Source organism: Prionailurus bengalensis, chromosome C2 (assembly GCF_016509475.1).
Source record: "Prionailurus bengalensis isolate Pbe53 chromosome C2, Fcat_Pben_1.1_paternal_pri, whole genome shotgun sequence".
In the NCBI taxonomy this organism is placed as follows: domain Eukaryota; kingdom Metazoa; phylum Chordata; class Mammalia; order Carnivora; family Felidae; genus Prionailurus; species Prionailurus bengalensis.
In genome coordinates, this window is record NC_057350.1 from 6,420,535 (window position 1) to 6,442,368 (window position 21,834).

Sequence of the window (21,834 nt, forward strand, 5' to 3'; positions counted from 1 at the left end):
ATTATTATTTTTTTATCTTAGAGAGGGAGAGAACACACCAGTGGCAGTGGGGGGAGAGAGGGAATCCCAGGCAGGCTCCGTGCTCAGCGCTGGAGCCTGATGCAGGGCTCGATCCCGTGACCCTGGGATCATGACCTGAGCTGAAACCAAGAGTTGGATGCTCAACCGACTGAGCTACTCTGGTGACCCCAAAGAAGTGCTCTATTTTTTTTTTTTTTTTAATGTTTATTCATTTTTGAGAGACAGAGCGTGAGCAGGGGGATTGCAGAGAGAGAGGGAGACACAGTGTGAAGCAGGCTCCGGGCTCTGAGCTGTCAGCACAGAGCCCAACATGGGGCTCAAACACACAAACCGCAGGATCACGACCTGAGCCAAAGTCAGATGCTTAACCCACTGAGCTATCCAGGTGTCTCAAGAAGTGATCTTTCTGAAGTGCTGTTGGGGGTGCCAAGCTGGCTCTGTTGGTAGAATGTGCAACTTGGTCTCGGGGTCGTGCGTTCAAGCCCCACATTGGGTGGAGAGCTTTAATGAAATAAAGACATAAAAATAATCTTATATTTGGGTTTATTTAAAATTAATAAAGTGATCATTGACAGTGACTATCCATCAAGGGTTCTGAACCCATCAAATCTGTCACTGAAGCTCTCTAAACACATTTTCAGAAGTCTCCCAGCAGTGGAACAGGGGATTTCTAAATAGTCTTCTTTAGGCTGAGAGGGAAATGTGATCCTAGGCTTGGAGATGCAAGGATGAATGAAGAGTTAAAAAAAAAAAAAAAAAAGTGCGGACAAATGGAAAAAAGCACCAACTGTATACAACAAGTATATGGGTTTAAGGGTTTATGGGTTTAAAAATCTAGAAACAATTGGGGCACCTGGGTGGCTCAGTCGGTTGGGCGTCCAACTTGAGCTCAGGTCATGATCTCAAAGTTTGTGGGTTTGAGCCCCGCATTGGGCTCTGTGCTGGCAGCTCAGAGCCTGGAGCCTGCTTCGGATTCTGTCTCTCTCTCTCTCTCTCTGCCCTTCCCCCGCTCGTGCACACACTCTCGCGCGCTCTCTGTCTCTCTCTATCTCTCTCTCAAAAATGAATAAACATTTAAAAAAATTTTAAAAATATAGAGACAGCCAAACTAGCAAATAATAGTAATAGGGCTTGTATGTCCGCAGGAGGTACCCGTAGTATTCTGACATCTTTGCGTCGAGAAGTGAAAAATACAAGTTTAAATAAGACTTAATAAGATGAAGGTGGATTTAGTAATCTCTAAAATAGCAAAAGAAATGTAAGAGGGTGTATAGCAAGCAATAGGGGGGAAATGTGGAATAATAGTAATAAAAAAAGGGCAAGAAAGGAGGGCAAAAGAAAGTCGGGAAGTGCTGGAATGTTACCAGGCTGTCAGCAGACAGCAGTGTGTTCATGAGCACTTCACGTACAAGTGCATTAGGTGGTTCCAGTGAGAGACAGACTTCAGACATAACTAAGAAACAAAACCCCGCCTGCGCTATGAGGCTAAGGGGAGGCTGGAAGTAAAGGATGGGAAACTGTTATAAACATTAACTGTAAGAATGCTGATACAGTATGCTAATATTAGATAATAGGCTTTAAGGAAATTACTATTTTTAGAGGTAAACAGGGGCAATTTGTAATGATAAAAACAGAAGATTGAGTTCTAAATTTAGTAACATGGAGTCAAAATACATAAAGCAAAAATAGAATTCATGGGGAAAAGTAGATCTCCATAATCATAGTGGGAGATTAAAACATCTCTGTCTCTCTCAGTAATTGAATGAAGAGTCTATACTCTTAAGAAACATAGAGGCGCCTGGGTGGCTCAGTTGGTTGAGTGTCCAACTTTGGCTCAGGTCAGGATCTTGAGGTTGATGAGCTTGAGCCCCATCTCAGGCTCTGTGCTGACAGCCTGGAGCCTGCTTTGGATTCTGTGTCTCCCTCTCTCTCTGTCCCTCCCCTGCTCGTACTATGTCTATGTCTCTCTCTCTCTCTCTCTCTCTCTCTCTCTCTCTCTCTCTCTCAAAAACAAACAAACATTTAAAAAATTATAAAAAAAGAAACACAGCTTTGAACAACATAAATAATGACTTGGATGCCACATCGAAACATTGTGTATAATATCAGCATCATTTCTTTACAACTGTAAGTGGGGTGTTTATTGTATAACTACTGTCGGCATTCTGACCCTTTAAGCAAGTTCTCAACAAATTTGAAAATACTGAAATAATCCTAAGTATATATTCTCTGACAGTAGTGGAATTAAGCCTGAAATTATTAACAGCCAGAATTAATAGCAGAGTAATCCTCACATTAAGCAATATTTTAATTTTTTATTTTAGTAAAAAAATTTTTTTAATGTTTATTTTTGAGAGAGAGAGAGAGCGTGCGCTCATGAGTGGGGGAGGGGCAGAGAGAGAGAGAGGGAGACACAGAATTTGAAGCAGCATCCAGGCTCTGAGCTGTCAGCAGAGAGCCTGATGTGGGGCTCGAACCCACGAACCGTGAGATCATGACCTCAGCCAAAGTCAGATGTTTACCCGACTCACCCACCCAGGTGCCCCAAGCAATATACTTTTAAATAACCCATGTGTCAAAGGAGAAACCACAATAAGAATTTGGGAATACTTAACAAATTATTAATGAAAATATTAGGTTCTTATCTATCATGGAATGTAGAATTCGATAGCCAGCCACCAAGATGGTGCTTGGTGATTTTTGCCTCCCTGAACTCATGCCCCTCGATAAGTCCCCATGTCGAATAGCGTGGACATGTCTTTTTTCTTTTTTTTAAGTTTATTTATTTTGAGAGAGACTGGAAGAGTGTGAGCAGGGGAGGGGCAGAGAGAGAAGAGGAGAGAGAGACCCCCAAGCAGGCTCTGCACTTAGCAGAGAGCCTGATGTGGGGCTCGAGCTCACAACCATGAGATCATGACCTGAGCTGAAATCAAGAGTTGGATGCTTAACCGACTGAGCCACCCAGGCGCCCTGGGTTGACCTTACTCTCTTGACTCACTTATCTTGAGGGAGGTCAGCTGTCGTTTGGATAGGATACTCACAACCTTAAGGACAGGTCTTCATGGCAAACACCTGAAGTCTCCTGCCAGAGGCAAGGGAGTCTGCCCTTTTGGAAGCTGGTTGGACATCTCCTGCAGCCTCGTGAGACCCTGAGCTGGAACCACCTAGCTAAGCTTCTCTGAATTCTTGACCCTTAAGAGACTGGGAGATAATATATATTGATTTTGGTAGCTACGTTTTGGGGTAATTTGTTACATGGCATTGGATTACTAATACACAGCTGAAGCTGTGCAGAAAGGGAAATTTATAACTCTCAATGCATGTATTTTAAAAAGGTGAAATTCAGTGATCCATTGTATTTCTAGGAAGTTAGAAAAATAACAGGAAACCATAGAGGATGAGTTAGGGAGATAAGTACAAAAATTAAGGATAGAAAACATAAGCATAACAGGATCAGCAAAGCCAAAAGTTCTTTGAAAGACTGAAAATGTTGGTATAAGATTGAGGAAGGAAGAAAAAAAACGTCAAAAGTAACCATTATCAGCTTTAAGGGGGCATCTCTATAGACTCTTCAGACATTAAAAAGAGGATACCTTAGGGGTGCCTGGGTGGCTCAGTCGGTTAAGCGGCCGACTTCGGCTCAGGTCATGATCTCGCGGTCCATGAGTTCAAGCCCCGTGTCAGGCTCTGTGCTGACGGCTCAGAGCCTGGAGCCCGTTGCAGATTCTGTGTCTCCCTCTCTCTCTGACCCTCCCCCGTTCATGCTCTGTCTCTGTCCTAAAAATAAATAAACGTTAAAAAAATTTTTTTTAAATTAAAAAAAAAAAAAAAAGAGGATATCTTAAATGACCATACGAGAAATTTGAAAATAAAGATGCAACAGGTGAATACTCAGAAAAACACTTATGAAGACTGGCACAGAGAAGAAGAAAATCTGAATAGACCTGTAACTATAAATGCATTGACTCTACAGTGAAATTTCCTTATTTTCCTGTTAGTATTTCTGTTAAAAAAAGTTTAACCTGAATCTCATGAGGAAGTAATCAAATTCAAACTAAGAAACAGTCTGTGAAGTAAATCCATATCCTTCAATCATTTAGTTTCAACAAAGGTTAACTCAATAAGTAAATAAAGTTACAAGGAAACTAAGAAAATAGTACAAGTATAAATGTGATATGTGAGCCTTGATTTGGATCCCGGCTTTAGGAGTCAAGAAAATCTATAAAGCAGATTTGAGAAATCAGGAGAAATTTCAGTATGAATTCTATATTACATAACAGTATTATATTGATAGTAAATTTCTTGAGTGTTGACACATTTGTTGCATTTAAGGATTAGAAATTCAATATTCTTAGGAGACTCATGCTGAGGATCTTGGGCTGTAGTGTCATGATTCAGGTTCACATGGTTCACGTCTATCCACTTACAGCAAGAGACAAGTATGGCACCATATTACATGTATGCTATACCAAGAGAATCCACTGAAAATGCTTTGACAGGTTACAATTTGTCTTATAAAATGATAGCTCTGGGACCAGATAGTGGTAATGGCTGCACTGCACGTGAAAGTAGTAAGTGCTGCTGAGTTACACATTTTAAAATGGCTCAAATGGTGAGTTTTATGTTGTGCAAATTCCCCCTTTCCATAAATCTGTCTAAAATGCACATGTAATAAACACACAGGAAAGATTTGCATTTTTGGCAGTATTTTAATAAGGGTCACTAGCTACCTTTGACGAATGCATTCTTTAAAAGCAACATAGGGGCGCCTGGGTGGCTCAGTCGGTTAAGCGTCCGACTTCAGCTCAGGTCATGAATTAGCGGTTTGTGAGTTCGAGCCCCGTGTCGGGCTCTGTGCTGACAGGTCAGAGCTGGGGGAGCCTGCTTCAGATTCTGTGTCTCCCTCTCTCTCTGCCCCTCCCCACTCAAACACACACACACACACACACACACACTCACTCACTCTCTCTCTCTCCTTCAAAAATAAACATTAAAAAAAAAAATTAAAAAAAAATAAAAGCAACATAGAGGCTCAGCATACATTAAACTTTGCCACCAGACAAGTTGTAGAAGTTGTGTTCCAGGCATATGTTATATACTGAATACTCAGAATTTGTAGATTTGGGGGCTCCTCGGTGGCTCAGTTGGTTAAGTGTCGGATTCTTGATTTTTGGCTTGGGTCATGATCTTGTGGTTCGTGAGTTCGAGCCCTGCCTTGGGCTCTGCGATGACAGTGCAGAGCCTGCTTGGGATTCTCTCTCTCTGCCTTTCTCTCTGCCCTTCCCCCTGCTCTCTCTCACTCTCTCAAAATAAATAATAGACTTTATTAAAAAAAAATGTGTAGATTTCAGGAAAACGATTTTGACTTTGGAAGTAGCTACGCGAGATTGTAGTACAGAGTCATAAAGCTGCCAGGGACTTTGAGAAATCATACTTCTTATGTTTCCTTTATGCATAAGGATTTTCCTTGGAAAAATGAGACTCTTATTTTCAATATCCAGAGGTACATGTTATGGTCATTGATGAGTAGCTTTGAGGATGATTAATGAAACATGGCTGTCAGTATATTGTATTTGAGGAATGTTGCTCTTACAAAAGGGAAAGCTTGAAAGGTTAAAAATATGCCTGTTGGGCATTAAAAAAAATCTCCTAAAAAGAAAACTCCAAAGCTGAGAGGACTCGCTGGTGACTTCTGTTAAAACTTACAGAATTGTTGAGAGCTTAGTAAACCAGATACAGAACCTATGTCCTAAAACCAAAACTTGGCTATAAACCATCAATAACTAATTAGCAAATATAACAGAAGAACATAAATCACAATAGCAACAAAAGCCTTCATACACATAGGAGTAAGCTTTACCAGGAAATTAGAAAACTCTTTATGAAGAGAGGTCTTAAAAAATAACGACAGCCTTGGCATTGGGTGGCGAGGGAATAGTCTGTTTTAGTGAAAATGTCTAGTATAGTATACTCCTGAACCAGAAGATTCAGTGCTGTAAAGATGTCATATCTCTCCAAATCATGGTATAAGGTTAGTGTGTTTATATTTGAAATCCCAGTTGCTTTGTTTTAATGGAATTTAGCGTGCCATCAGGTTCATTTAGGAGAGAAGATAAGCGCAAATAGCCCCCCGCCTCCAACCTAACCCAAACAAACCTTGCAACTTTTGCCATGCTAGGTATTTAAAAATATTTTTGAAGTGTTACAGAGAGGACGGTATTGTGTCAAGCTAGGGACAGAGTTGTCAGTGAGATGAACTAGACAGCAACACCACTTGTGTACCTAAGACTTTGATTTAGTTAGAACATAGGAGACTTCAGGTACAGTTACTTTTCTGTAGACATTCGGGTTTGGAATTCTTAAAATACCCTATGCAAAGTTACAAATTTTACTGTGACATTTTTTTTTTATTTTTTTTATTTTTTTATTTTTTTAAATTTTTTTTCAACGTTTATTTGTTTTTGGGACAGAGAGAGACAGAGCATGAACGGGGGAGGGGCAGAGAGAGAGGGAGACACAGAACCGGAAACAGGCTCCAGGCTCTGAGCCATCAGCCCAGAGCCCGACGCGGGGCTCGAACTCACGGACCGCGAGAGCGTGACCTGGCTGAAGTCGGACGCTTAACCGACTGCGCCACCCAGGCGCCCCATAAAATTAAAATGTCACAGGGGCGCCTGGGTGGCACAGGGGCGCCTGGGTGGCGCAGTCGGTTAAGCGTCCGACTTCAGCCAGGTCACGATCTCGCGGTCCGTGAGTTCGAGCCCCGCGTCGGGCTCTGGGCTGATGGCTCAGAGCCTGGAGCCTGTTTCCGGTTCTGTGTCTCCCTCTCTCTCTGCCCCTCCCCCGTTCATGCTCTGTCTCTCTCTGTCCCAAAAATAAATAAACGTTGGAAAAAAAAAAAAAGGATTCTTAATTTTAATTATAAGAATATTCAGCTGTTAATATACCTTTAGTTATTACTTACTTACTTACTTACTTATTTATTTATTTATTTATTTTAAAGTTTATTTATTTTTGACAGAGAGAGAGGCAGAGAATGAGCAGGGGAGAAGTAGAGAGAGATGGAGACACAGACTCCGAAGCAGGCTCCAGGCTCTGAGTTGTCAGCACAGAGCCTGACGCGGGGCTCGAACTCACAGACTGCGAGATCATGACCTGAGCTGAAGTCGGGTGTTCAACCAACTGAGCCACCCAGGCGCCCTTAGTTATTACTTTTAATGAGATATTCCCCAAAACTCAGTTTTAGTCTGCCTTCTGGAACATACCTGCTTAGATGTAAATGATCACTTTCAACATTTTAAAAAACCCTTCCTTTTCTATACTTGAAGAGAAGGAACTTGGAAAAAGCTTCTTTGAAGAAGTCTTAGATTCAAATCCTACCTCCCTTATAAAGTGTATAATCTTGGGAAAAATCATAAAACATAATAAACCGTATCTCTCTGGGATGTTATAATGATGAATAATTATGTGAATAACCTAGAAAAATTGCTTCTCAACTCTTCTTTCTTGTTAATGGCTGTACTTTGTTTGCTAAGCTCCTTTGTGTTGAATGCCTGGTAGTCAGCAGGTGTGTTTCCTTCTGCATGGCTCTCCTCCCCCACCCTGGGGGGAAGGAAGGGACTACTTCCTTGCAGTGAAGGTTCTTGGATTTAACTGGGTTGATTCTTGGTGGTTTGTCTTATCTGTTTCCTTTCAGTAAATATTGTACACTGTTGTCTGACAAATCTTTGCATTTTACTTGAGAACAGCATTTACCTCTTGCTCTTACTGGGTCCAGATTCTCTACCATTTAACCCATTTCCCCACCACTTCCACAAACGAACACAGTAGTCCTATAGATATTTCCATTGCTGTCATATACCATAGTCCCTCTCACTTTTGTACTTTGGTTCATATTCTTTGGCCTAGTGTGTTTTTCTTGTTTTCTTCGTACCTTCCTTTCCATCTTTTAAGCCTTATTGGATGTCTCTGGTCCAAATTGATCTTACGTTGTCTAGCTTGTTTGTGTAGCACAGTTGAACGCCCAGTTCTGAAGTTAACAGTATAATTGTTGTGTTTTTTAAATATTTGGATAATTGATCCACTTGGAATTTATCCTGGTCTATAGTCTGAAGAATAGCTTCCAGATTGCTCTACGATTGGTAAATCATTTATGCTTTGATCCATCGTTTCCCCAACTGTTTTGAGACAACCCTTTATCTTAACTCTTCTATTAAGGGCCATTTTGGAGTTGATAATCTATTTTTCCATTGGTCATTCTGACCCTGTACCTACCATGCCCCACAGTTTTAATTATTGAGGCTTTGTGATAAGCTTTCATATTGGTAGGACCAACTCTTCACGCTCTTCACTTTCTCTTTGCAAAAGTTTTTCTCTTTATTCTTGTTTGTTAGTTTTGACAGTAATCTTTTATTGAAATTGCATGACATTTACAAATGAGAGATAGACCTTATTTTTGTAGGTTATGATTTTTCACTATACTGTCACCTGTATTTTGCAATGGTTATGTTTTACTTAAATTTGTGAGTTGAAATTAACTTTGAAAAACCATTAAACTATGACTTTAGTAGGCACTTAGGAAACTGAATTGTATGTGTTGTTCTTTTTCAGTTTAGCCCAATGGCCAAAGGCTCCCAAAGATACATGGTCTCTACTGGTGCTGATGGGACAGTTTGTTTCTGGCAGTGGGATTTAGAATCCCTGAAATTCAGGTAGGTGGCTCTAGTAGTGTAACAAGTTTTCTTTTCAACTTTTTTTTTTAACGTTTATTCATTTTTGAGAGAGAGAGTGCGCGTGTGCACGCAAGTGCGGGGGAGAGAAACACACACACACACACACACACACACACACACACACACACACACACACACACACACACATATATTCCGAAGCAGGCTTTGAGCCATCAGCACAGAGCCTTATTCATTTTTGAGAGAGAGAGTGCGTGTGTGCACGCAAGTGCGGGGGAGAGAAACACACACACACACACACACACACACACACACACACACACACACATATTCCGAAGCAGGCTTTGAGCCATCAGCACAGAGCCTGATGTGGGGCTCGAACCCACGAATTGTGAGATCAGGACCTGAGCTGAAGTCGGACGCTCAGCAGACTGAGCCACCCAGGCGCCCCAAGTTTTCTTTTTCTAATGTTACAGTTTAGTCTAATGAGATGAAGTCTGATTATAAAGTGAAGTTGTGTATTGTGGTTGCCTTTTTACTTTTTACTATTTACAGCATTAGTGCCTTATTGACTGTGTACTGTTTGTAATGTACTGTTTGGATGGTTGGATAGATAAAAGAATCATGTTCTTCTATCTTAGAGGGCACATTCTACGGGGGAAAAAAGTGAGATCATATGCGAAACATCTTGAAAAATGTTAGAAGTGTATAATTGGACGTGTAGTCAGAAATTTAGGCAGGATTACTTAAGAGTCAGAAGACCTGGGTTGTAGATATGTGCTGTCCAGGACAGTACCCGCCAGCCGCATATGACTGGTGAGCACTTCGCGTGTGTCTGGTGCAATCGAGGAGCTGAATTATTAATTTCAGTTTAAAACCTGATACTTGATTCAGGTATTATAAAACCTTTAAGTGTATTTCAAACAACTTGAGTATGTGAATTAAGGTTTTATGAAATCTGAATGCAGATCCGGTGTCTTTGGTGAAGAGATACAGTATGCGTGCCGTATGTTCTGGAAGATTTCAGAGATGTGATATGAAAAGAATCTAAAGTTCTCATTAATGTTTTTATTAATATCGATGTGATATTTTGGATATATTGGGTTAAATGAAAGAAAACTAATCTTTTTACATTTAACGTGGCTCCGATAAAAATGCAGAGTTACACCTGGGGCTTGCATTGTTTCTGCCGAATGGCGCTGTCCCCTGGTGGTTGTGTTCCCCGTCCTACAGCCTTGATGGCGGGTTCACTTGCATTCTGGGTTTTAGTCCCCTCAGCTACAAGACCGGGGCTGGTAGGTCTGCTCTTGCTGTGTGGTAGCGTTCTTGTGAACATAGGGATTGAGCAGTCTTCCAGAACCCATCCAGCTGTAATATTATATGCAGAGATACTTGACATACTGTGAGGTGCTTCATAAATAAGGTCATACTATTTAAATGTGCTAGATTCAAACCAGTATTCTGAACCCTGTTGATGTGTTAAACTAATGAGTTCTAAAACGACATCTTCTTCTTTTCAAGTCCACGTCCCCTGAAGTTCACGGAGAAGCCTAGACCAGGTGTTCAGATGCTTTGTTCTTCTTTTAGTGTTGGTAAGATGACTTTAGTCATTCTTTTTTTCTTAGTTTTATTTTAGCCTTTATTGAATGGCCACAGAATTGCTTAGAGCCTTTCTCAGATGGATAGTAGATGACTTAGGTTTAATCTATGATGTTTATTTAATTAACTTCGTTCTTGTCTTTCACTGTCCCATTCTGCCACTCTCTGATTTTTAATGACCATCAGAGTCTGTGATAGACGAGCTGGCAGAAGGAGGCTTAAGGCATCCATGTGTCCGTGGTGAGATACACCAAAACTGATTCTCTTTAACAGGCTGCACTGTGTACTTTGATTGTTTTCCACACATCCTGGTGAAATCATTTCCGCATTTTCTTTTCTTACACAGTGAACTTGGGTAGCAGTTTTTCTTTTTAGGTGACGTCAAAGACTTCCCCCCCATGAGTCTGGAAACTTGAATGAGTGAACTTGTATTCTGAAGCGAGGTGTGGGTGTGTGAGGTTCTTTCGAAAGCAAAGCCTCTTTTGTCAGTCATCTTTAGACTAGTAGCACATAGGGTCATTGCCCAGAGTTTGTAAGGCAGTGGGAGATAGTGAATATTTCCGGGTTGAATTACTTTTTAAATTAAAGTCCCATCTGATTTATGTGTTTTTTGTTTTGTTTTGTTTTGTTTTCAACACCACCAAACAATTCTGTATCTAGCACCAGCTGGGTGTCCTACAGTTCGTTCAGTACCGTTCTGACACTGTCTACCTAAAGAATAGTGTGAGATCCCACGGGTGAAGAGCTCAGTCCTACAAGACTCCCCCTGTCCCAGATCATGTTGTCACCTGTGCTCAGACTCATGGGCTAAAGATCGGAGGTTCCCACAACACCCTCCTTGGGTCTGATTATTCTGCTAGAACAGCTCACAGAACCCAAACATTTTACTTACTAGATTTCCAGCTTATTATAAAAGGATATAATTCAGGAACAGCCAAATGGAAGAGACACAGAGGATAAAGTGTGTGGGATGGGGCACTCTGTAAGCATGCCACACATCCCCAAATCTTCACGTGTTCACCAACCTGGAAGCTTTCTGAACTCTTTCCTTTTGGGTTTTTATGGAGGCTCTATTACATAGGTACAGTTGATTAAATCATTTGTGATCGATTCAACTCCCCCTCCCCCCCCACTTCTCGGAGGTCAGGGGAGCCCTCTGATCACACGGTTGGTACTTCCGGCAGTCAGCACCCCCATTAATGTGAACTTTGTTAATGTGAGCTCTGGTGTGGTTGAAATGGGTTTGTTATGAATATCAAGATACTTTTATCACTGTTGTCACTTAGGAAATTCCAAGGGTTTTAGGAGCTCTGTGCCAGAAATAGGGATGAAGACCCAGTATGTATTTTTTATTATAAATTGCAACATCGCTCTGCATTATATTAAAGTCTTTATGTAATGAGTTATAAAATGGATCTATTGAGATAAACTTAGTTTTGGAATAAGAGATTTTGCTTAATTTGATACAGAGATTTGGTTTGTTTGGATATTTGTTACAAACCCAAGTTTTTTAACCTTGACGTTTTTATTGCAGGTGGTATGTTTTTAGCCACAGGTAGTACTGATCATGTAATCAGAATGTATTTTTTGGGTTTTGAAGCACCTGAAAAAATCGCGGAACTTGAAAGCCACACGGTAAGTACAAATGTTATAAAATTCTGTAGATTAATTGTTAATACTCCTTTTTAAAAAAAAATTTTTTTTTAACGTTTATTTTTGAGACAGAGAGCATGAACGTGGGAGGGTCAGAGAGAGAGGGAGACACAGAATCTGAAACAGGCTCCAGGTTCTGAGCTGTCAGCGCAGAGCCTGACGCGGGGCTCGAACCCACGAACTGTGAGATCGTGATGTGAGCTGAAGTCGGACGCTTAGCCGACTGAGCCACCCAGGCGCCCCAATCGTTAATATTCCTGTTGGTACATGGTCAAATATTGCTAACGAAATTGTTCTTGATTTTAATTTTAGATATAGGAGGGATTGCATGTATAAAGGTGAAGGATATTACTGACAAGTATGTGACAGTGCTAATATTTTGTGGTGGTTATTTCAGCTTTAAGTGACAGTTTGGGTGGGGTTAGTTTCAAGGGGACTACTCCTCTTAATCACACTAATTAAATCAGAATGCTCTTTTATTAATGTATAGTAAGATAGATAGCTCTCAGGATTCTAGAATACTGGTCAGTGGCCAGGTTATCTTTTTTTCCTGTAGGAAGTTCTGTGAAGTTATTTGATAAACAGATCCAGATTACTTTAAAGGGAAAAACATTTTGAACCTAAATAATCATCAAAGTGAATAGGACTTGTTTTCAACTGTTAAAACCTTTATGTTTTGATCACTTTCCACATGTGAATTTTTACACAGATGTAATTCATTGTAAATACAGTTTTAAATTTAGAATGAAGTCTTCTTTTTTTAATAGTCTCGTTAGATTCACGTTAGGTTTTTGCACCTAAATGTAAGATACGTGTTTGAATGATGAAGCTAAGCAGCACAGATTCTCCTTCTTGTGCTAAACCAGATGTGTTTCTAGCTCTAAAATGGAGGGGGGTTTTTTGCTTTGTTTACAAATAAGAGGGTTGATCACTTTTCTGTTTGTTTTGTGCCCCCCTCCCCCCCTTTAGGATAAAGTTGATAGCATCCAATTTTGTAACAATGGTGATCGGTGAGTAAGGGTTTTTGTGTTTGTGAGTGGGTTTTTAGGCAAACATACCGTGCTGCATAGTAGTGCAGCTAATACATTGCCTTGCAAATTGCAGGTACTTAGTAGTAATTGTATGAATTGAATGAAATGTGTCTGTGGGGGGGGGGGGCCGGGAGGGACACATTAAATGCAAGTGTTTAGAATTGTAGCTTCTACCAGCTCCTATGACCAAAAGTAGCTTTCCTTAACTCACTACTGGCTAAATGTTTGATTTGCAGGAAAATTAGATGTAAAGATAATAAAATTCCTGATGTTTGAGTAGTTAAAAAAAAAAATCTCCTAATCAACCACTGTGATGTGTCATGTGACAGAATTGTCACTTAAATTATATACTCTCTTATGGTCCCAAGTGTCTTTCAGGTGCCTTTCCTAAACTGCAGTTTTTAATAGTTTCTCTTGTTAAAAGATTGACGTATTTTTACATAGTGGCCAACGTGAATTAGCTTGAGTGTAAAGATGCTAAAATGGAGCTTTTGCTCTTACTGATTTTCCCACACACACACCTTTAATTCTTCCTAGTTATTTTTCCTTGTCCAGGTACTTCTTGCACATTGTCTTCTCAAAACTCCCATCTATTTGACAAGCTATTGAATGAGTTTGAAATGTGCATTAACTCCATAGGGCCAGGCGAATTACAGCAAACCATTTTTTCCCACTCAGATAAGCTCTGAATCCCTGTCTTTCGAGATAACACCTCTGCATTTACTTGCAGTCAGAATAGCTACATTAAAAGTGTTCTGGCTTGTGATTTTATCTGTAGTTCTTAGTGGCATGTTTGTGAGCATAAGATCTTTTTCTGAATATTTTAAGGTTCTTAAGTGGTAGCAGAGACGGAACAGCACGGATTTGGAGATTCGAGCAGTTGGAATGGAGAAGCATTTTATTGGATATGGCGACCAGAGTCTCAGGGTAAGTGGAAGCAGGTGCATTGTAATTACTTGGTCCTTCTCTCCCTGGTGGTTGACTGCTGTGTTCAGGGGATTGGAGCCACTTCTTGTTAGGAAGAGCAGTGATCTAAATGAATGGCTACTTCCTGCGTATCTGATGGATACATAAGATATGTAAATCTCATTTTTCCCAAAGAATTGATCCTTACATTTATGTTTCTAGTACACTGCCTGCTATAGGGTAGCCATGTCAAAGGTTTTATCAGTTTTTCTGAGAAATGTTTCACATTTAGTCCTTTGGAAATCCTCATGTCTGCTTTATTTTTAGTAATTGTAGGGGAAATTAACTCATTCTCTGCTGTGTCTCAAACAGTTCTAATTTGGTTTCAAAATAAATGAGATATTAACATTTTTGTGAAATGATCTGTGGTAGGGAATGGAAGCAAGATGTACTGGAAATCTGATAATCCTTGTTCACAAACAAATCACACCATTACCATGATTGAAAAATGGTCCGTCTGGATACTCAAAAGCACCTTAGTGTGGGAGTGAATACTGTTAGTCCTTGACTGGTTGAAATAGTGAAGGTTATTTCACTATTAAGAGGATAATTTGAAATCACACTCACCTATGAAAAATTATTTTATTAAGCAAAATACGAACATCGATGTAAAAACTTCAATATAGGAAGTTTTACTGAGACAGAAAACTGCTTTTCTTGTTGCCTTGGAGAGCACTTTGCCTGAAATCCCCCCCATGGTGGGAATTGTCTTTTCTCATTTAAAGTTTTACCTCTTTCCAGTCTTGAAAAACAGAGTTTTCTGTATGTAAGAATTAATGGGTATATTCGTTTTAGTGTTCTAATCTTGGGTGATCAACTTGGTGAAGGACAAAATGTCTGTTGGTTCAAAGCTATTAACAGGTGAATGCCTTTTAGTTTAAAGTGAAGCATGGATGGGGAGCCTGGGTGGCTCGGTTGAGCGTCCCATTCTTGGTTTCTGCTCAGGTCCTGATCTCATGGTTAATGGGATCAAGCTTGGCATCAGGCACAGATGCTCTCTTTTCCTCTCTCCCCCCCCCCCCCCCAACCCCTTAAAATAAATAAATAAACTTAAAAAATAAAGTGAAGCATGGAGTCTTTGCCTTTACTCCATTTTGCCTCTTATGTTACACTTTTCCCTAACCAATCTAGTTAGGATTATTCTCTTTTTTTTTTTTTTATTTTTTAAAAAAAATTTGTTTTTTCAACGTTTTTTATTTATTTTTGGGACAGAGAGAGACAGAGCATGAACGGGGGAGGGGCAGAGAGAGAGGGGGACACAGAATCGGAAACAGGCTCCAGGCTCTGAGCCATCAGCCCAGAGCCCGATGCGGGGCTCGAACTCCCGGACCGCGAGATCGTGACCTGGCTGAAGTCGGACGCTTTAACCGACTGCGCCACCCAGGCGCCCCTAGGATTATTCTCTTGTCTGTGTTCCATTGTGCTTATATAGAGAGATACTATGGGATACTTCTTCCATATTCTTATGGTGGTTTTCTTTAATTACAATGTATGTTTGTGGCACAAGAACAGACACTCAGATCATTGGAACAGAATAGAGAACCCAGAAATGGACCCACAAAGGTATGGCCAACTAAGCTTTGACAAAGTAGGAAAGAATATCCAATGGAATAAAGACAGCCTCCTCAGCAAGTAGTGCTGGGAAAACTGGATAGCGACATGCAGAACAGTGAACCTGGACCACTTTCTTACACCATACACAAAAAGAAACTCAAAATGGATGAAAGACCCAACTGTAAGACAGGAAGCCATCAGAATCCTTGAGGAGAAAGCAGGTAAAAACCTCTTTGACCTCGGCCGCAGCAACTTCTTACTCGTCTCCAGAGGCAAGGGAAACAAAAACAAAAATGCACTACTGGGATCATCAAAGTAAAAAGCTTCTGCACAGCAAAGGAAACAATCAGCAAAACTAAAAGGCAACCGACAGAATGGGTGAAGATATTTGCAAGTGCCATATCAGATAAAGGGTTAGTATCTAAAATTTATAAAGAACTTCTCCAACTCAACACCCAAAAGACAAATAATCCAGTGAAGAAATGGGCAGATGACACGAATAGACACTTCTCCAAAGAAGACATCCAGATGGCCATTCAACATATGAAAAAATGGTCAGCATCACTCATCATCAGGGAAATACAAATCAAAACCACAATGAGATACCACTTTATACCTGTCAGAATGGCTAACATGAACAACTCAGGCACAACAGATGTTGGCGAGGATGTGGAGAAAGAGGATATCTTGCACTGCTGGTGGGAATGCAAGCTGGTGCAGCCACTCTGGAAAACAGTATGGAGGTTCCTCAAAAAGCTAAAAAAAACTACCCTACGACCCAGCAATTGCACTACTAGGCATTTATCCAAGCGATACAGGTGTGCTGTTTCGAAGGGACACATGCACCCCCATGTTTATAGCAGCACGATTGACAATAGCCAAAGTGTGGAAAGAGCCCAAATGTCCATCGATGGATGAATGGATAAAGAAGATGTGGTGTATATGTACAATGGAGTATTACTCGGCAATCAAAAAGGATGAAACCTTGCCATTTGCAACTACATGGATGGAACTGGAGGGTATTCTGCTAAGTGAAATTAGAGAAAGATAAACATCCTATGACTTCACTCATGAGGACTTCAAGAGACAAAACAGATGAGCACAAGGGAAGGGAAGCAAAAATAATATAAAAACGGGTACAAAACATAAGAGACTCAAATATGGAAAACAAACTGAGGGTTGCTGGAGGGGTTGTGGGAGGGGCGGTGGGCTAAATGGGTAAGGGGAATTAAGGAGTCTACCCTTGAAATCATTGTTGTACTACCTGCTAACTAATTTGGATGTAAATGAAAAAAAAAACTAAAAAAAATGTTATGTTTATAATTTCTTGGGATGTATTCTCTGATTTCAAACGCAGCTAGGCCTTACCCTATCTCTGTGTATTACGAGTATATTTTACAGAGAGACTTTGCATGTCATGTTCATAAAGGCTGCAGATCATTGCAGGTGTTTGTGTCCAGGCCTTTCTTGCCAAGAGAGCCTGTAGGAACCGCCTGTAGGGCACTGTAAAGGGATGAGTACAGTTTTACGTACAGTTAAACAGATTGAATATCTGTATGTCAGGCACTTTTCTAGGTGCTGGGGATGTGAAGATGCTTTCCTTCTTTCTGTTTTCCTAAAATTTCTTGTCATCTTCTCTGGAGAGAGAAACAACTTTATTGCTGATAGGGCTTGATGTCAGGGGAAGGGAATAATAGAAAAGGGAGAGAGAGAAAAAGCTTTGCCTTTATGAGCAGTGGTGGTGTCCTAACATCTGCCTTCATTCAGACTCAACTGTTTCTAAATCATCCCCTCCCTGTCCCATTTTTGCCATAATCTGTTTATAGATAATCTGCTGTGGGTCAGATGTGTATCAGACATATGATGATGTATATACATGAACTGGATTACTTTTTGCTATTTTCGTATTGATTGTACCATTCAAATGAATTTACACATTGTGTGTTTTTTCATAGGGACTTATCTTTGGAAGAGGAAAGGTTTATGAAACCCAAAGTAACAATGATAGCTTGGAATCAGAATGATAGCATTGTTGTCACAGCCGTGAATGATCATGTCCTTAAAGTGTGGAATTCTTACACTGGACAGCTGCTTCATAACTTACTGGTAAATAGTTTTTATACAATATAACAAATCAAGATTTTTTTTGAACTGTAATCTGATTTTTGAAAATATAAAATTAATACATAGTATGTATTAATACTAATACATAAATCACTGTCATTAACACATTTTTAAAAGCCCTTACATACTACGGCAATACGGGTTTTTAATTTGAAAGTTCAAGCTTACGAACTCTCCTTAACTATATGATTTTGTTGAATAAAGGGACATGCTGATGAAGTCTTTGTCTTGGAGACGCATCCCTTTGATTCCAGAATTATGTTATCTGCAGGACACGATGGCAGCATATTTATATGGGATATTACAAAAGGCACCAAGATGAAACATTATTTTAATATGGTAAGTGAGGTGTATCTTCACGTATGCTTGCATTGCTTTCACGTGTCTGGATTATGATGGTTGGCCAGAAACTGATCTGTGTGTTTCGGCAGTTTATATTTCTAGCAGTCAGGATACTTAAAGGCTAATAAATATCCGACAGCCATATGTATTTACACTCTGTGTAACTGGGTCACATGAAGGAAAGATTTTCAAAAGCTATTAATTTAGCTCTCTATATGTGTGAATGTGTTTGAATTTGTTTAAATTGGCAAAGTTACGTTCATTGTATATAACTTTTTCACTAAATTTATTGAATACTTTGTAGTAAAAATAATAGTAAAGTCATCTAGGAAATCACAAACATTGTTGGGTTTTTCCAGCCTTTTTTCTTTTTGCACATGGAATATTCTAAAACCAAATTAGGATCCTATTACATATTTTTTAGAATTTCTCATCTACAACCACAAGATAGTTACCAAAACCAGCAAATTTAACATTGATAAAGTAGCATTATATAATCCATATTCAAATTTTATCAGTTGTCCTAGTAATGTCTTTTTAGTTATATTTTGCCCCTTGAAACAGTGTTTAAATAGTTCAGGATCATGAATTATATTAAGTGGCTGTATGTTTCTAGGTTTCTTTTTGTTTTTAAACTTTTTTTTTAATGTTTATTTTTGAGAGACAGAGCATGAGTAGGGGAGGGACAGAGAGAGAGAGGGAGACACAGAATCCAAAGCAGGCTCCAGGCTCTGAGCTGTTAGCACAGAGCCCAGTGCGGGGCTGGAACTCATAAGCTGTGAAATCATGACCTGAGCCAAAGTTGGACGCTCAACTGACTGAGCCACCCAGGTGCCCCTATTTCTAGATTTCTTTATTCTTCAACAATTCTTCCTTCTTTTTTTCTATTTCCCACGTTGTAACTTTTTTGATGAGTACAGGCAAGTAATGTTACAGAACATCTATTTTTTTGTCTGATGTTTCTTCATGATTTGATTCTGTTAATACTTCTTTTTGGTGGTGATAATTAAAAAAAGTTTTTTTTTTTAACATTCATTTTTGAGAGAGACAGAACGCGAGTGGGGGAGGGGCAGAGAGAGGAAGATACAGAATCCAAGGCAGGCTCCAGGCTCTGAGCTGTCAGCACAGAGCCCAACGCTGAGCTTGAACCCACAAACCGTGAGATCATGACCTGAGCCTAAGTCGGACACTCAACTGACTGAGCCGCTCAGGTGCCCCTTGGTGGTGATAATTTTAAATATTTGGTAAGGTGGTAGTTCCCAGGTTTCCCCTTTATAAAATAGTTGTTTTTCCTCTTTGTAACTATTAAACTTATTTTTTCAGGAGGTATTTTGGGACTCTGTAAATATCCGATTCCTCATTAAATTTTCACTTACAAACATTAGTATCCAGTGCTATTTTTTTTTTTAATATAACCAACATAACATTTATTGCATTAGGAGAAACCATGGCAAGTTACTGCGTGATTTGGAACATGAAAATAAGTATTGTGAATCCCTGAACAGAAATAATTAATTGACCAAATATCCGTTGCTCTTACCAGACTCTGAGTAACGTTAGCATGAACAAATGCATAAACGAGTCAGTAAACAGATGATGAACGAGCTGTGCTTTCCTCACTGTGAATAGTGAAAACTGGTTCAGTTGTTGAGGGTGAGTGAGGGCCCTTAGATCAGTAAGGCTGTCCGGGGTCCTGCAGGAATAGCCACACCATGAGTGATGGTGTTTTGTTTTTTACATTTATTTATTCTCGAGAGACAGAGACAGAGTGCAAGCAAGGGAGGGGTAGAGAGAGAGGGAGACACAGAATCTGAAGTAGGCTCCAGGCTCTGAGCTGTCAGCACAGAGCCCGATGCGGGGCTCGAACTCATGGACCGAGAGATCATGACCTGAGCCGAAGTCAGACGCTCAACCAACTGAGCCACCCTGGCGCCCCCGAGTGATGGTTTTTAATGGCATTATTCTTTCCATATTTATTAGTTGGCATTCTTGCATAGTTTTGTAGTCTTTTTTCATTTTACATAGAATGTTTTCCAAAATCTTAAAGTATTTAAAGAATTTGCAGTTGTATTTTTGACTCTAACTTCAGCCTTTCTCAGAAAGTACCATATGTAGTGAACTTAACTGTTGTTGAGCGTTTAAGTGGTTTTTGAATATCCCGGTCCATGGCTGCTTATGTAGATCCGTGATTATTTCCTTAGGGTAAATTCTGAGGGAGTTATTGTGTAAAAGAGTTTCTGTGTTGTTAAGACTATTGACTGATACACATGTGAGATGTTTTATAAAATTACTGTACAATTCATATTGAGTTTCAGTTCAAACTGTAATTCATTTTGGAGGCAGTCTAGTAGCAGGGTAGATAGATGAGTGGTTCTTAGACCTTTGATTGAAGGCCATCTGAGTCCATGTGTTTTGTGTTTTTTAACCTTAAAATTTTATTTCAGTATGTTTATTTTGGATAATTCTTGACAAACAGTTATATGCATTATTATATTTACTATCATAAAATGCACTTAAAAAACTCAAACAGTATGGTCAAACTGAACATGTGTTACTAGGCATCTCTGAAAATTACATCTCTGTGGGTTTGAATTATCGGAAAAATAAGTCTTTCCAGCAGTTTTTCTGTGGTCTTAAAATTTATAGGTGGCTCTATTTTCTTAATTATTCTTTAAAACTCATTAAGAACATTACTCCCTGAGGGGCACCTGGGTGGCTCAGGCCATGATCTCAGTTTGTGAGTTCGAGCCCCACGTCAGGCTCTGTGCTGACAGCTCAGAGCCTGGAGCCTGCTTCAGATTCTGTGTCTCCCTCTCTCTCTGTTCTTCCCCTGCTCACATGCTGTCATTCTCTCAAAAATAAATAAAGATTTAAAAAAAAAAAACCCAAAAAACATTACTTCCTGCATTTAACTCATCAGAACAGAAAACTACATTAATTCAGGTTTTAAGCAGAATATAAGCTAAACAATTTGTGAGCCAAAGAAGTCTCAAGTGCGCAACAATGATCTTACTTTTGGTGAGACACCCAGACTTTGCTGTGTATACAGAGTTCTTCTTACCTTCACTGCTCAGCTGAGAGCTCCCAATTCTGTTAGATTACTTAGGATTGTAAATTACTGACATTACAAGATTTCATGAAATAGATAATAATCTTTAATGTGACATTGAATTGCTGTGCAATTGAATTGCATTGAATTGCAAAATGCAGGTTGCATTTTGTCAGGAATCACTGGAGGATTCTTCAAACTATGGGTAGAAACCCAAGTCTGGCTTACTCTGCTTAGATAGGTTGGCCTGCTCAGGAAAACTTCCTTTTTAGCAGGTACCTTAGCAAAACTTTTGGTGCACTTAGGTCTCCGCGTATGACAGGAGAGTAGCTGCCAACATCTTTGACCTATAAGCCAGGGGTCCCTATCTCTACTTAGACTTGGAGGTTCCAGGCCACGATGCGAAGTGGTGCCAGGGTGTGGGTTGGGCTGTAGAGGTGTCTCCTTGAAGGACTGTGTGGGTGAATCTCTATTCTTGTGTTTTCACAAAAAATTAATAGAAAAGTATTTCTATACCATTTGTTCCTTTTTAGGTTATGAGACAACACAAATTTGTATATGTATTATGTGGATACATCATAGGCAGTGCCTTAAATAGCCCAGGAAGTTAATTTTTAAGTTTGTTAGTCGGTGTCCATTTGTGCGTGGTATAGCAGTTGTAAAGTGCTTCTGATTTTCAAGCAGGTATTTGGGCATGGTGTAAGTTTGTTTTGGCAGTTAGTGGGTGGATGGTTCATCTTCCAACACTGATCAAACCTGGCATAAAGTTTACTTATTAGAAAGTTACAGGCTCAGACAACAACCA

At 39.8% G+C, this 21,834-nt stretch overlaps 1 protein-coding gene across 1 annotated transcript in view; it reads left to right on the forward strand.

Moving 5' to 3' along the window:
* BRWD1 (bromodomain and WD repeat domain containing 1) overlaps positions 1-21,834 on the forward strand; it is a 126,570-nt gene that overhangs the window by 31,535 nt on the left and 73,201 nt on the right. Inside the window, exons 9-15 of the mRNA XM_043593587.1 lie at positions 8,632-8,732; positions 10,233-10,303; positions 11,845-11,945; positions 12,933-12,973; positions 13,823-13,921; positions 17,470-17,620; positions 17,843-17,977. Coding sequence (XP_043449522.1) covers positions 8,632-8,732; positions 10,233-10,303; positions 11,845-11,945; positions 12,933-12,973; positions 13,823-13,921; positions 17,470-17,620; positions 17,843-17,977 — 699 coding nt within the window. The remainder of the gene's footprint in view (positions 1-8,631; positions 8,733-10,232; positions 10,304-11,844; positions 11,946-12,932; positions 12,974-13,822; positions 13,922-17,469; positions 17,621-17,842; positions 17,978-21,834) is intronic.